General features: G+C 41.7%; 1 protein-coding gene across 1 annotated transcript; it reads right to left on the reverse strand.

Annotated features, from left to right (window-relative positions):
• Positions 1–568: 568 nt before the first annotated feature.
• On the reverse strand, positions 569–16,354 carry LOC306698366 (ovochymase-2; the record flags this gene model as incomplete). Its single annotated transcript, XM_079162641.1, has 15 exons — positions 569–708; positions 1,214–1,315; positions 5,612–5,739; positions 6,096–6,186; positions 6,464–6,595; positions 6,730–6,823; positions 6,908–6,986; positions 7,593–7,644; positions 14,320–14,521; positions 14,650–14,816; positions 14,888–14,983; positions 15,068–15,240; positions 15,354–15,451; positions 16,105–16,202; positions 16,288–16,354. The coding sequence occupies 15 exons, from the start codon at positions 16,352–16,354 to the stop codon at positions 569–571; spliced, it is 1,719 nt and encodes a 572-aa protein (XP_079018767.1).

A 16,354-nucleotide genomic window follows, 5' to 3' on the forward strand; every position in this document is an offset into this window, starting at 1 on the left:
GTGGACATACTCCCCTGAGAGACAAACATGATAATTGGTATTAGGGAATTGTTGGTGAATTTAATGTAGCCAATAGCCAACAACTCTCTACAACAAGGTGACTGCACACTACACACCTCCCATCAACCGAGTCCATTGGAACACCGTAACGCCATGTGCTGCCATTAAGAGACTAAGCGTAAATGACAACGGAATCGTCCTTCAATGGCATGTATCAGTCTGTGTTGCATTCTGGGAACAAAACCTGCTTAGCCTTTACAGAAAGCAAACACACTAAAATATCTAAGATCATTCTGGATCATTGCATGCTTTGTCAGCAGGGCCATGGGTTTCTATTCCTCCACATCTGAAAGCTTTAGTGATCTACCGTCCCTCAGCCACCAATATACCACACACACACACACACACACACACACACACACACACACACACACACACACACACACACACACACACACACACACACACACACACACACACACACACACACACACACACACACACACACGCATCTCACACACACACTTGTACATGCATCTTTGTCTCGAGGCCTTCTTCTGATTGGCTACTACCCAGTCCCTGGGGATTCTTTGTTGTAGTCTTCGTCATCTGAGCCCATGTGCAGTCTGGGATCCTGTGAGACCTTATGGTCCACATCACCCTGGTAGGTCAGGGCTCTGCTGCTGGACTGCTGCACATCTGGGTCTGCTGCAACAATAAGAATCATGAAAGGAATACAGCCATTATCTCAAAACAAACCGCAACAAGATGAGGCATGAGCCAGACATTATCCGTCTTATTACACACCTAACATTACTGAATATCAAACATGGCTGTATCACGTCTAACATCAAAAGTCTCTTACAAACTAGGAATTATCTGTGTATCATATTTTGTAATGATATTGTTGTAATCTGCAGTATCCACATTCTCTTTGAACCTAGAGAGATTTCCTTCATGTCCTGGAGTAACTTTCATCAGACCTGTGATGGTACTGCATGGACCTGAGAGGCAAAAGTACATCATGAGTCTTAGAATGTGCTTTCATTCTGTGACACATTCTACCAAAACACTACTTCTCTTTAATCAATACTGTACTGAAGCAGTTCCCTCAACTGAGCTCATTTTCAGAGATGAACTGGCTCACTGTAACTTATTTCTGTACGTTTGTCAAGAGAACAGCCACAAGTTCATCAGTAGCCCTCTCTCTCACAGCTCCTGTAAACATGCCTCTGAGCAAGGCACTGATCCCTAGCTGCTGCCACGGAGTAGACCCACTGCAGCTCAGCGCCCAGCAGGAACACTACTCTGATTCCTGCAGAAGTCAATGTAGATATAGGAAGTGGGATTAATGACATCATCCCATTGGGTGAGCAGGTTTCAGGTCCTTGTCACAGAGCAGCCTTTTCAAAGCAGGAAAAGCCCAAGAGTAAAAGATTACATTAACTAGGGCTCCATTGTGTTGAGTCCCGTCACCAAGTGTACAACATTGTACTTGTGTTAACACCTGCTTTCCTGCTGTCTGCAGTGAAACGGGTCCATAAGGTGTGTTGGAGTCCGGATCCTGAGAGCTGCTGCAGAGATGAGCACCAAAGACTAAAGGGCCAGTCGTAATAAACACACATTAGTGAAAGTCTAATGAATAGACCTGTTCTGATATCCTTCCATCAACACTACAGTACACTGATGACCCACCACAATCTACAATAAATGTGCTATATTTACTACATTTCTCCCATAAAAGAGCTTTTGTGTTTTTAATGTGTATTCATGTAACTTTAGTCAACACCGATTTCCCTTCAATTCCTATAAAGTGCCACTAGAGGGTGCCCCGTACCTACAGACGTGCATGGCCATCTACCGTACAGTACAGTTCCCCTTTTCTGTAGTTTTCTGCTGAAAGATGGAAGGTCACCTCCTGTGACAAATGGAACTCATGTTTCTATCATAATAGGGTAGATGTTGTGGATGTTAGCAGGAGTAATACAAGGTACAAGGTTTTTTATTTGTCATCGTACAACAGGGCTGCACAACGAAATTCAGATTGTAGTCCCATTTTGCAACAGGACAATCACGTGGACTACAACACGAGAGACCACAAGCATGTCATGAATGACCACTTGTGTCATCATTACGTTCAGGGCATGGTTAGTGCATACATGTTGGAGGGCAGTGGTTCCCAACCTGTTTAAGGTGTGGCAACATTACAAATCTGTTGTTAGATGATTAATAACGAAAGCAGAAAAAAACACATTTGTTAATTATTCGATCATTTTCATCCTTCATATGTCTAAAAAGGGTAACACTTTATAATAACTACACACTATGAAGCATTAGTTAAGTATGAGTAAACACTTAATTCATCATTTATAAAGCATTGTTCCTACATTGATAATTCATTAGTATGCAGTTCATAACAACAGTTATAAATGTTTTATTCTTCATTAATAAGCTCGTCTATTATGTGTTTCATGATTGTGTTTTCATACTTTATAAATGATGGGTTCCCCATTTGTAAATTAAGTATTATATATATTACAAACCAATTATTAAGGAGTTGTAGATGATCAATAAGATCATTTATAAAGTGTTAGTAAATGATTAATAACTAATCATAAGGTCACAAAATACGAAGGCATAAATAGTCCTCACTGTAGATGAGGTCACACAAAATACTTTATTAAGGACTAGTAACTACCTTAATAAATCATGAATTAATCATGAATTGCAGTATTAATACGTGTTTATAAAGCATATTAACATACTCCCTAACTATTAGTGCATATCTAAATCATTATATATATATAAATGAATAATGTACATCTAAATAAGTTATTAATCATTTACTAACACTTTATAAATGATCTTATTAATCATCTACAACTCCTTAATAATTGGTTTGTAAAATATATAATACTTAATTTACAAATGGGGAATCCATCATTTATAAAGTATGAAAACACAATCATGAAACACATAAGACGAGCTTATTAATCAAGAATAAAACATTTATAACTGTTGTTGTGAATTGCTAATGAATTATTAATGTAGGAATAATGCTTTATAAATGATGAATTAAGTGTTTACTCATACTTAACTAATGCTTCATAGTGTGTAGGTATTATAAAGTGTTACCCTAAAAAGTATTTGAGTAAAACACTCCTGTGAATATAGATCACAAGGAGACAAGAAGTCTTTTTAAGGCGTCAGAGGCCAAAACGTTTGGGAACCACAGTAACTTGAGGAATGAATCATCGGGCAGTGAAACCAAAATAGTTCTCTAGAGTTGAAGATCTTGATAAAGAGGAATGAGAGTGAAATAAACAGGAATGCTTTGTGGCCATAACACTGGCCGTGCTGCTGTGTCTTGTGATACAGATCTCTACTGGTGGATGTCCAGTGTGTTACGTCCACTGGCACTCTGACAGGCTGGTACAACACACAACCATTATGTTTCTATGGTTTGTGGCCTGTGTTTATTATAACCCTCGCTCTTGTTTTTTGTAGATTACAAAATGAATTTCGACAAAGCCAAACATAAGCATTGTTTATGCTTATTACAGCCGTGCTGTTTGTTGATAGTCAGACATTGGTCATATATCCCTTCAAGAGTTAACTTACTGTTAGCATTTAACTCCTTCTTGCTGCTTTAAATGTAATTCCATGTAAATGTTGGCTAAAGGAAAAAAGGAGTGTCACATCCATATCTACCTCTAAATAGTAATCTCACTGCTTTTTAAGCAAGTTGCTTGAATTTTAAATACTAGTGGAGAAGTCATTGGCTCACACATGGAAAGTGTCCGCCCATTCTCGATTGTTATTATTTGTATGCACGTTTAAAGTAACTGAACATCCCAATAGCAACCGCTTCACTGGCAGATCAAAGTTGCACAAAGCAGTACTGCATAAGTGAACTCAAATAGCAAGTCTTTTAAAAGACCCTTCCTCACAATCCATGTCTCAAACACTGCAGTAAAACAAAATGTGTGTGTGATCATGTTTACATTAATCTAGCATGGTGTGTGTTTTTGGTCGTGTGTTTCTAAATTTAAATGTCATTGATAGTATACTGACAGAATATGACTCAGCATTTATTCAACCTAACCTGTGATGGGTTTCACAGTTTAGGAAGAAGAACTACATGAGGAAAAACACTGCAGCAAAGCAGCATCCCAGTCCCAAAGGAAGCAGGTATGGAGAGGGTGACCCAAAAGACAAGACACCAGAGAGAGACACACAAAGCAGCATGACAACAGACAGCAGAAAAGAGCAAGTATCATGAAGGAGGCTGATGAAGAAGAAAGTATCAGGAAGAGTTATCAGGTAAAAGTAGCAGGTTATGTGGTATATAAACCAGTTTGAGTCCTAATTCAAAGAGCATAAAGAAATACAGATGATTAAAAATCAGTAATTAAGAATAAGAAAAGCACAGATTAGTAAAAGAGAACAGTGTGTGAGAGAGGAGTTACACACACACACACACACACACACACACACACACACACACACACACACACACACACACACACACACACACACACACACACACACACACACACACACACACACACACACACACACACACACACACACACACACAAAGTGAACAGGGAAGACTCTGTGCTGACCATTAGCTTATGTGTTCTGTGTATGAGCACAGTGAGTTTAGTGCCACTACCTTTAAATGTAAACATTTTACATTTCTGATGAGAAATCTGAGATGAAGGAATATTCAGAGCTGATATTGTTGGAAATGAATTAGTATTTCTGGGACATTAAACCCCACACTTAGCATTTCTATTGTCAAAACTACCAATAAGTACATTTGTTACACTTACTTGTACTAATATCAACAAAACATGAAAATGTTCCATTTCATCAGTGGAGCTTAAGGAAATAGTTATTGTATTTTGGGGATTATGCTTTCACACTTTCTTGCTGAGAGTTTGATGATGAGAGGTTTCCATCTTCTCTCTGTATCGCCCAAACTGCTCAACTGTTCCTTTAAACACATCCCAGACTGAACCACACGTCTCGACTTAATGCTGAAGTAGCACCGAGATTGAAAAGTTGCAGATGGTATGTCACTGTGTTCAGCAGTACATACCGATGCCTGGAGGGGTACGCCACTACTAAGGCAGGACACGCTTCAAAGTGGAAGTCCATTGTCAGACACACCAGTACCTCTGCGTGATGCATATGCAAATCGATTTTTTTCACAACTAGTGATGCCATAAATGTATTTTTTTCAAGTAGCGCAACACAGCGTCCTAAATAAAGCAAGGTATCTGTGACGTACCACTCCAGGCATCGATATACGCCGCTAAACAACAGTGGCATACTATCGGCCACTTTTCGGTCTCGCTGTCATTCTACTGCTGGAGCTTTAATTCTCTTTTAAAGTAGTTGAAAAGAAAAGTGAGCTGACAACTCTACAATGTGTTAGTCAGTGACAATGTGAGATTCTTGTACTTCTGTATCATTTTGTGAACAGCTTGCACCTCAGTATTTAGTTCGTAGGACGTATTTCTCAGAAGATTGTGAGATAAAGATAGAGGAGAGAAAAGAAGTGCAACAATATGATTAAAACAAAAGCATTGACTCATCTCACCTTCACACTGCTGGTTAAACTGAGAGTCACTCTTCTTCTCCTGCCTCAGCTGTAACTCTGGTGTTACATGTGTCATTGCCACTCTACATGCCAGTGACTCTTGCTGCTTTGATGAGCCCATGACACAGCTGGTGGACAGACAAAAAGACTACAATGTAGCCTGTACAAGCATTTCTTGCTCCACATTTCACCTCATCATTGTTGTGCTGTTACGTGCATGTAGGAAGCCGGAGACAAGCAGGAACGTGTCCTTCATTTACTCAGAGTTGGATGAACCCCATGCTTGCCATCGGGAGCTGTTCACCACTACGGCACCACTGCAGCAGCTGAGTGGTCAGTGCCTTGCCCAAGGTGAGGAGAGGTACTCATTCTCTTTCTTCACTTACATTTGACACAGGATTCTCCTCACTGCCCTCACTTTAAATCCACAAACCTGAAGTCAACACACAAAAGAGTCCCAAGAGGATTCAAAGACTGAACAGACCACCAACCATGTGTTGTTATGTGCCGCTGGTCTGTGTGATCTGTCTGACCCTCTGGTCCACTCTCCACACCTGTGTCCTGGTTATGAAGGTCTGCAGAGAGAGTCTTAATGTCACACAGGTTTCTATTTGATCTTACAAATCCTGTATTACCGTGCAGATAAAGACAGACAGCAAGATTTCCTCTATTTCTGTTTATCTTACACAGTTTTAGTTTTTTTTAACAAGGTAGATTGGAATACACTCAAGACTTGACAGTTACATTGTATTCTTGCCAGAGTGGTAAAAGCCTGTGAGAGAGAATTTAGACCTTTTAGTAAGTCAACAGGTGATCTCCACACACAGACTGATTCACTGTGTATGGACATACCTGCATGGCTGATGAATGTCAGTGTCGCGCTGAAGCCCCTATGTGTGATGCTGCCGTCTGAGGTGAAGTGAAGAACCATGACGCTGTGGTAGGACAGAACAGGAGGAGGAACGCTGCCACCACACAGCACCACTACAAAACATGGCAAAAATAAACCTCTCATTGCTGCTAATATTACAATGTTTTTGAATCTGAAAAGAATGCTATGAGGACAGAGAGAGAAGACATAATCAAAGCAGTGACACCCAGAGATTCATTCATCCTACCAATCTCCTCTGTTCCCTCCACATCTCCCAGGACAGTGAGGGAGTCATACAGGCATCCGTCTGACTCCTCCAGGTCAAAATCAGCAAAGTCCAGCTGGAACACAACACCAGAATCAGCCTTGAGTTGCTGATGAACACTGCCTTTAACTTTGATTCACTGGAAGCTCTCGTGCATCACCTTAACAACGTGTCCCTGTGGAGCATAGACAACCCAGCGGAGGACACAGTCATTACTGTAGCACTGTGGGTGATTTGGACTGTGGACAACAGTCAGATCATCAACTAGCACAACTGTTCCGCATCCTGATGAACACAAACACACACACACACACACACACACACACACACACACACACACACACACACACACACACACACACACACACACACACACACACACACACACACACACACACACACACACACACACACACACACACACACACACAGGCACATCAAGCATTATTACACGTACAGGAGACAGACAGTTCAGGACACAAACTCACACTCGTGCACACTGCAAACAAAAGAAACATTATCAGCAGCTCTACACAATGTGTCTGTGAGTGTCTTGTGCAGCTCATCATTGTGTCATGGGACATGTGCCTACACACTATCTGGTTACTCTGAGAGCCAATAGCGGAACACAGTTTTACCTGTATGGACAGTGTGTGTATTCAGTACAAGCGGCCTGCCATGCTGTCCTGTACACCTGAGTATTACCTGCAGAGATGTATGTGTCTGTGTCTGTGTGTTTTGTGTGTTTCCCACCAGGACTAGAGTGTCCCTGGTCGGCACGATGCCTGATGACAAAGCCACTCCCGCCTCGGCTAACGTCTGAGGAGAAATGAAGTGTTGCATACTGTGAATTCCTTAGCAGCACTGGGCCAGGAAGGACCCCTCCACAGAAAATCCCTGTAAGACAATGACGAAGGTAGGTCAGTATGTGCTGTGTGCAGTGGTGGCCCATCAGGTCCAGCAAGGCCTTCTCTGCTGGCCTAAACAGAATCACAAAGTTATAGCTATTTTATAATTTTTCTGTATGTATTATAATTTATAAAAATATTTTTCCCATCATCTTATTTTCTCATTGCACAGCTACTGTGTTCCTCAGTTGCTCTGCTTCCAGTGCAGCTTGTTTTAAGTAGAGCTTTTATCCAATCAGAGTTCACCTCTGTGTCTCTAGGTAAGAAGAGAGGCCCGAGGCCTGCAGACTCACCAGTGAATCCATGTTCAGTTTAAATTACTCAAATAGACCTTGTAGTTAGAGATTTACACTCTCTGGCGTATGGGTAAGACATTTTCGAGCAGAGTGCTAAAAATAGGCCTAGGGTTCAAGAGGTTACGAAAGATACATTTAAGACCTTTTCAGATCCAATTAGAAAACGTTTTAAAGAACAGAGCTGTCGAACAAAGTCTACTTGTTTGATCACAGCTATTGAAGTTATTAAACTACTTGGGCAAAATACGACTCTGGGAATTTACTTCAAGCAATAATATGCAACTTTTCAAAGAAATAATACACTCTTCCGCTCACAAATAAAAGTTGAAGCAATAAGCAATAAAAAGCCACCTCGAAGGATTAAAAACAGTGAGGGGTTTTGACACAGCAGTCATACTTGGTCAGATATGACCACTAGCATTAAGTGGCTAAGGTTAGCAAGCATTGGGCTGTATAGCTGACATTATGTATTTTTAACCCGTAATTGTCAATTGTAATGGTTCAGCAAAGACATAAAGTCTCTGTTAGGCAAAGCAGACTGCATATACAGTATGATAGTAATAAAGCTGTGACTTTTGATTTGAAATATAATCTATTTCAATGTGGGGGATGATATGTTGGATCTGTAATCATGTGTTTTAATACAATTTCACAATCAAATACAACAGTAGGATTAGAGAAAATGTTGCTTTCAAATGAACTTGAACTTACTACTTATTTGAACTTCTGTCTTTTAAAGTGACATCCTAATGATTATTATGCCTGTATTGTATTAACAACACCTATGAGAGGAACAAGCTGTACTACCATTACAATAGGGAGGAATGTCACCAATAGTGAAGAAACCAAATAGACCCAAACCCACAAACACCATTAATGTGTTTGAAATAAAATACACTGACTCCTCAATTGCAATAACAGCCCAAAATAAATGAACTGTGATTCAAAAATGACATTATTGCTGGTAAAACTAATGAACTCGTTGGGTGTGCGAGCTGCCTCTGGTTTATTTTGAGGTGAAATGTTTCAAGAGCTACTGAGTGGCATCCATGCCTGTTTTCTGATGGAAACTCTTTGTTATTCCAGTCACATCCCGTACTGGGACTGGAAACTGGCATTCATCCATTGACTTACAGTCCAAATTAAAATATGGACTGGATTAAAGAATATGTTACATAACAAAGCTTTTTAATTGTGCATCTTAAAATAAAGTACTTCACTTTAGAAAGATGAACTGAATTGACCTGCAGCTTTAAATTCAGTCAATTCAGGTGTGAAGTCGTGTCACCCAAAAAAGCCATAATATTAGAGTCTTATCTTCTAAAAAGAGAAATTTGTGTGCAGGGACTTTATCTGTCATGAAGTCTATATAAGTAGTTGTTGAATAAAGTCATAGTATATTATTTCAAAAAAGTAAAAAAAAGTCATAGGATAGTACCTTGAAGAAAATTTGTAAAAAAGTCACAGTATAGAATGTTCAAAAAAGTCCTAAAAACGTTATAGTATAGTACATTGTAAAAAGCAATAGCAGTAAAATGCAAATTGGGTGAATATGACAAACATAGACAGCTTAACAATGTTAACAGGATCATTTGTGGAGTTACTTGCAACAGCTTAAACTTTTGTTGTGACTTGTTGCATGTATGCAATTTTATTTTGTAATATACAGTGTTATTTCATTACTGCTAATGGGTCACAATGTGTGGAGTTTTGTGAAAACTGTGCCATGGAAAACATGGTGATCGCTGAAATAGAAAATAGTGAATTCATAAAATAATTCATAAAATGCCATTGAGAATAGAATGGAATGCTGGATGGAACATGCATGTTCTCGAATAAATTAGAATGTTGACGTGTCATCTTCAAAGATTTCACAAAGAACAGCTGGACAGCTCTGAGGTAGGCAGTGACAAAACCACTGCTGTGTGTCCGATGTAGGATGCTGTGGTAAGATACTCGCACCAAACTCCTGGTAGTAGCCCTGGCTTCTCGGAACCAATGCTGACGGTGAGTGTTTGAACTGAGGGGAAGACTCAGTCGCGCTCTTGAGTCCTGCATGGTGATACGTCGCTGTGTGGGGCAAGCCAGAGGCTGCCGTCAGCACACAGTAAAAATGGTCGGCCAGTCTTCAATGCTTCCAGGAAGTCTGCGTGCCAGTCAGCCTCAGGCTTCCAGTGTGTCCGATGTAGGATGCTGTGGTAAGATACTCGCACCAAACTCCTGGTAGTAGCCCTGGCTTCTCGGAACCAATGCTGACGGTGAGTGTTTGAACTGAGGGGAAGACTCAGTCGCTCTCTTGAGTCCTGCATGGTGATACGTCGCTGTGTGGGGCAAGCCAGAGGCTGCCGTCAGCACACAGTAAAAATGGTCGGCCAGTCTTCAATGCTACCAGGACGTCTGCATGCCAGTCAGCCTCAGGCTTCTTTTTATAATTACTCACATTACTATTTTTACTACCAACACCATCATTGCACATTGCTGACTTTGCTTCTTCACCGGAGTCTCTGTGCTTTCTCACCTCGTGGGTTTCCATAGATCCTGGTGATACCTGGACCATGGTCTTGCCTCCTGCAGTGGTTCTGTCATATGCATTGAATGTGTAGTAACTCTGTAAATGTTGTTCATTCTGTACACATGACATCTATTGCACTTCTGTCCATCCTGGGAGAGGGATCCCTCCTCTGTTGCTCTCCCTAAGGTCTCTTCCTCTTTTCTCCCCATTCAAGGGGTTTTTAGGGGGAGTTTTTCCTGTTCCGATGTGAGGGTCCTGGGACAGAGGATGTCGTATGTGTACAGATTGTAAAGCCCCCTGAGGCAAATTTGTGATTTTGGTCTATACAAAGATAAATTGAATTGAATTGAACCTGCGCCTACTGTTTTCAACAACTCCACAGAAGACACCTGGACGGCTCTGATGCAGGCCGCAGCAAAACCACTGCTCATAGGGTCGCTAAAAGTGCTTTTTAGGCAAAAAAAAAAGGCAAACCTGAAAATGTTCAATTTGAGCTGTGTTTAACATTCGTCCAATATTTACCAGTAACATATACACTGATATGTACACATCTTAACAAAGCTCACATTTATTTGTGTTATTATGCCATTTAAGTGAATGGGGACGATATTGTTGATTGTCATAGTCTTCAACCAATCAGATCTTTAGTTTGACATGTTGGGCGTATTCTTTGACGTGTCAGAGCTGCTAGCTGGCCTACAACTACGTCAGCATTACGTGCAGCTCAGTTTCCAGGTGCAGCTCTGCAGTGAGGTGCAGCATGTGCTGTGATTGGTCAGTGGGCGAGCACATGACTATTGGAAAACGAAACCTAAGCAGAGGCTTAGTCGGAGTAGTAAGAGTTCAAATTGAAAGATATGGAAGAAATTATAAAAATGTTTGCATTTTGCTTGGTGTAGATTTTTATTTTTTTTACCTAGCTTTGTTTTTTAACACTTAATGGCTGAAAGAGGAGAAATGGATTTGTGAGTTGGGATTTAACCGTGAGATTAAACTCTTTGTTAACAAAGAAAGGAGGATGGACTTTGTCTTTAAATAGTGAACAGCGGCTTTGGTAAGTCAACTGTGTTTGTTTGTACACATTATTTGTACAACTTGTTTTTATGAAGATGGATTTTGTTTTGATAGGAACTATTGTTACGTCCAATGTTGCTCTGGGGACACATTTAGCCGGTGTCAGTGTTGCCAACTTGGCGACTTTCTCGCTAAATCTGACGACTTTCCAAACCCTCATGGCGACTTTTTTTGTCAAAAGCTACTAGTGACAAATGTAGCGACTTGTTCTGGTGTTGTTGGAGACTTTTCTGGTGTTTTGACTCTGACGTGAAAACACGTACGTTCTGCACTGTCGTGAACGAGCAGCGCGTGCTGCCGTGAGCCGCCCCAAAGCACTCACAGGCGGGTACTCGCGCTGCAGTCAGAGCAGAGAGGAGACGCAGTCTCGGCATATTCATGTATCTGCACTCTGCAGTTAGTGTATTTATATGTGTATATACATGTGTAATGTGTGTGTACATGTGACTACGCGTGTAATGTGTATATGTGAGTACATGTGTAATGTGTGTGTACATGTTTAATATGTGTGTAATTGTTAGAAGCTTGTTAGCTTCTGCTGTTGTCCAGTGACTGACTTGTAGAACTTGAAGACTAGCTCTATAGCTTCGTCAGTTTGTGGTTTAAATATTTTGGTAAAAAAGTTGATTTGCTTTCTTCTCACACCCAAGAAGAGAAGATTGATACTCATCTCATGTGAGTGAGGTAACTACAGCCTGACACAGTCACAGTGTGCAGCTTCCACAGTGAGTCTCAAAGGTTCACCATCATTCCTTTACAGGAACCAAAACATAAACATGTGCTCGCTAACCGTATCTGTCCAACACTCAACAAACCCTAAGATCACTAACTGTCACTTCTTAACTCGGTCCATGTCCGGGTTGAACAAAGAATATGTAGAGAACGTTAGAGGTGTAGGTGTTTAGTCTCTGTATTTAACTAACAGATGAAAGACTGTAAGTATAAGACTAAACCTTTCCTTTAACCAAAGCACTTGGCACATTTCAGAGGTTCTGCTGCCTCTGATGAATGTTTCTGAATCAAAGAGTCTAGTCTCAGTCTCACAGTGTGTGTGTGTGTGTGTGTGTGTGTGTGTGTGTGTGTGTGTGTGTGTGTGTGAGAAACTCACCAACGGGTCTATGAGTCCCGACTGAAACTGTGAGCCGATCGTAGCGACAGTAAGAGTCAGCTTCCAGATCAAAATGATCAAATTCCAATAGAACACTGTAACCTGGAGGAACACTGATACTCCACACACACACCCTGAAGACAGACACACACACACACATAATTTATTGAGTCATTCTTCCTTCTCTACATTCATATTACATTACAGTTACAACCAGTCCGTATCAACGCTCACTCACTGGTTGTTGTCATAGTGATCACCAGGGAGGGCGGGGTTTCTGAGTACACCCTCACTGTTAGTTACAGGACCATCTCTCACGCTGCAGAGTTCTGACACACACACACACACACACACACGCACATTGCAGAAACTTTATGAAATATAGATGAATGAGAGCTGTTGTGGTGAGGAAAGACAACTCACCTGATAGAGTTGTTCCCTGCTGCTGCTCATCAGCTACAGTAAACACACAAACATGAAAAAGTCCTTATTGATATACAACGACATCTTCTGCTACTGCTCAGTACAAACTATATTCACTCACACACCATAGGATCTGTTATTGACCTGCATATTGTCGTTAATATTGGTAATTGCGTGTGGCACACATGACATTAACAAGGGCTCCACACAGACAGTGGTCTTAGTGCACACATCCATCATTGTATAGAGTCTGGAAACCTGACAGGGAAGAAGATACTCCAATACATTTAGAGCTGTCCACTACTAGAGCTGCTATTAATATTTCATCTTAACTTTCTCATTTGTTGCAGTCTAGTTCATTTACATAGTACATTTCATAACATGTTAACTCAAAGAGCCTAACATTTAAGGACAGAATATAAGGATATAGATACAACCATGAGAACATATTCAAGATAAATATAAGAATACAGTAGTACACACAAGCATAGACCCAACCTCAACACACACACACACACACACACACACACACACACACACACACACACACACACACACACACACACACACACACACACACACACACACACACACACACACACACACACACACACACACACACACACACGGAGGATTCTGTGGTGCTGGTGGAGACCAGAACTGAGCTAAAAGTAGACTAGATGTTGGATTTATATTTGTCAGCTGGCCAGAAACACTCTGAAGTTTGCTTCTCTTCATAAGGTCAATATGTCGATGTTGTGTTTCCAGCTTGTTTCCATCGTTTGCACTATAGGAGCCAAAATCAATGAATGCAGATCAGCTGGCTATGGCTCCGAGGTAGAGCGGAAGATCGACTGTTCGCTCGCCGGCTCCTCTTGTCCAAATGTCCAGGTCTCCCAAAGGTGTGTGTGTGAGTGATTAGAGTAGAACCGGATGAGCAGGTACGTGGCTCTCCATCAGTATTTGTGTGTGTGTATGAGCTTTATAAACACAACTCCATTTGTCTTCGTGCTGCATGTGAACAGACTATGTAACACCAACTCTGACTCCAACGTGACACCCAATACTTCTTAACGGTCGTCTGACAGTCTGGTGGTCATTTAAACTTTGGCTTCTCCTAACAAACTGCGATCATGTCCTCCAGGGTTCATACAGACCCTAGATATAAACAATGGGTGAACATAGATACATGTAAACGGTCACCATCGTGTGATGTGCTTATGAAGCCTGACTTGTGTCATCTTAACCTACCCTCTCTCAGTTTAATCTTGATCCAGGGCAGCAGCAGCCTGACATCAGTGAAAACCCCCGGAGATCCTCTCCTGGAAGGGGGGCGGCTACTGTTGTTGTCCCAGCTCCGACCACAACCTTTCCCCCAGGAAGTTACACCCAGGGCTACCCAGTGACCGTCGCCTGAACCCGCCGGGCATACCAGAGGCCCCCCCGAGTCCCCCTGGAGAGAGAGGAAGGGAGAAGTAAAACACTGGGAAGGCTATTTAAAGCAGCTGAATAATGATATCTCTTCATAAGTGATGACTCATGGTCCCCAGGGTGCAGTGAATAAATGGAGTGTAGATCTACCTGGCAGGCATCTTTCCCCCCTCTCTCTGGCCCGGCACACAGAACTGTCATGGCTGCTCTCTGCTGGTTACGGATTGAACCTTTGACAGTCTGGAGGATATATTTACATTTGGCTGGGTCCACCAAGTCTAACTGGACCTCTCTCAGCACCACAGGAAGACGACCCTCTAGGAAAGCATTACAAAATAAAAGCTCATCTGCTTGAACAGTATTTGCTGGGAGTGAGAGAATTACTTACTTTCCTTCATCCTGCCCCATCCACCCACAATGCAACTGGTTTCAGGCGGAAAGCTCTCATTAGGTAAAGGCAGACATATTGGTTGGACACGGGCTCCTGTTGAAAAATCCCATAGCAGCAAATGAACAAAACGTGATCAGAGCGACAGCAAATATACTAATCGTCAAGATGAACACGTGCCCAGTAGAATGTGCTGATTCAACTCCATCAGAGCTATGTCATAGCTCAAAGGCAAAGCATGATGGTACTTCTCATGGACTGAGACAGACTTGATGACAAAGACCTGCTCCTCTTCATCATCTACAGTCTGGTCAAACTCTCCCACCACCACTCTCACACCACTGAGAAACTCTCTAGACAGAGGAGAAAAGATTTAGATTCATTGTAATATTCATACAATAAACACATAGCACCAGCACGCAGAGCAGGGACAGCTTAATACGCCAACGAGGTGAGTATCACTCACTGTGAGAGTGATGCAAAGCAGTGTGCAGCGGTCATGATCCAGCGATCAGTCAGGATGGCTCCTCCACAGAAATGAGAGCCTCTGTTCCGCAGGGAAACCTGAGCAAAGACAAACTAACAACATGAAATCACAAGAGAGGTATCTTCTATCGCAATCCTCTTCATGTAAAGAATACAAACCTGTGTCTCCGCATATCTCTACCAGTGCCCCAGTCTGGTTTCAACACAGCAGCTGACATTGCTTCACAAAGCTGCTAGCATGGCTAAAGACTGAGGTTACCCTGGGTTACCTTCTTCTGCTACATTTGTTCGTGCCATGCCAGCCATACAAAAGTGACAACTTCATTCAGTCTAAGTCTAAGAAAATCCTTAGTTATCATGTACACAAAATCCTCTCAGTGGGTATGATGAACAATAAAGGCCAGTGTGGATGAACACGAGAGATGAGATGCTAATAAAACTAAATCAATATAATTGTGTCTAAATCACCGATGATTACATAATATTGATCATGATTTTTGTTGTTGTCGTGTGTAGCCTTTGTGTCGAAGTGGAGGAAACATAACATTTTCATGCAAATAAAGAAATGTCTATTTTGAGTAGTTCATATGACTGCAGAGTAAGAGTCAGTATAGATCATCAACTCTTTCTAGTGTGCAGGAGTAGTGAGAGCCATCAGGGCTGAACTTCAGCAAGAGGAAAAGCAAAGAAAAAGATCAGCACAGTAACATTAAGAAGCTTAGACCACTGACCAGCCATGGATGTGATCCGTATGTGGCCGGGGCCCCCCCAACCACCCTCAGAGAGAGACCCATCGGGCTCCACACCTGAGGAGTCCCACACTTTGAACCTGACAGACAGGATGACATCTGCTCAGACTTCCCACATTCATTGCATGAAGTATCCATAAAAGACTAGAAGGGGTTATGACTCACCTGTTGGCGCAGCATTGATGCCAGTGTTTATCCAAACCCAGAGAGGGAGCAGAGCAGCGGTCCTCAT

Source organism: Pholis gunnellus (genome assembly GCF_910591455.1).
Source record: "Pholis gunnellus genome assembly, chromosome: 7".
NCBI classification, from domain to species: domain Eukaryota; kingdom Metazoa; phylum Chordata; class Actinopteri; order Perciformes; family Pholidae; genus Pholis; species Pholis gunnellus.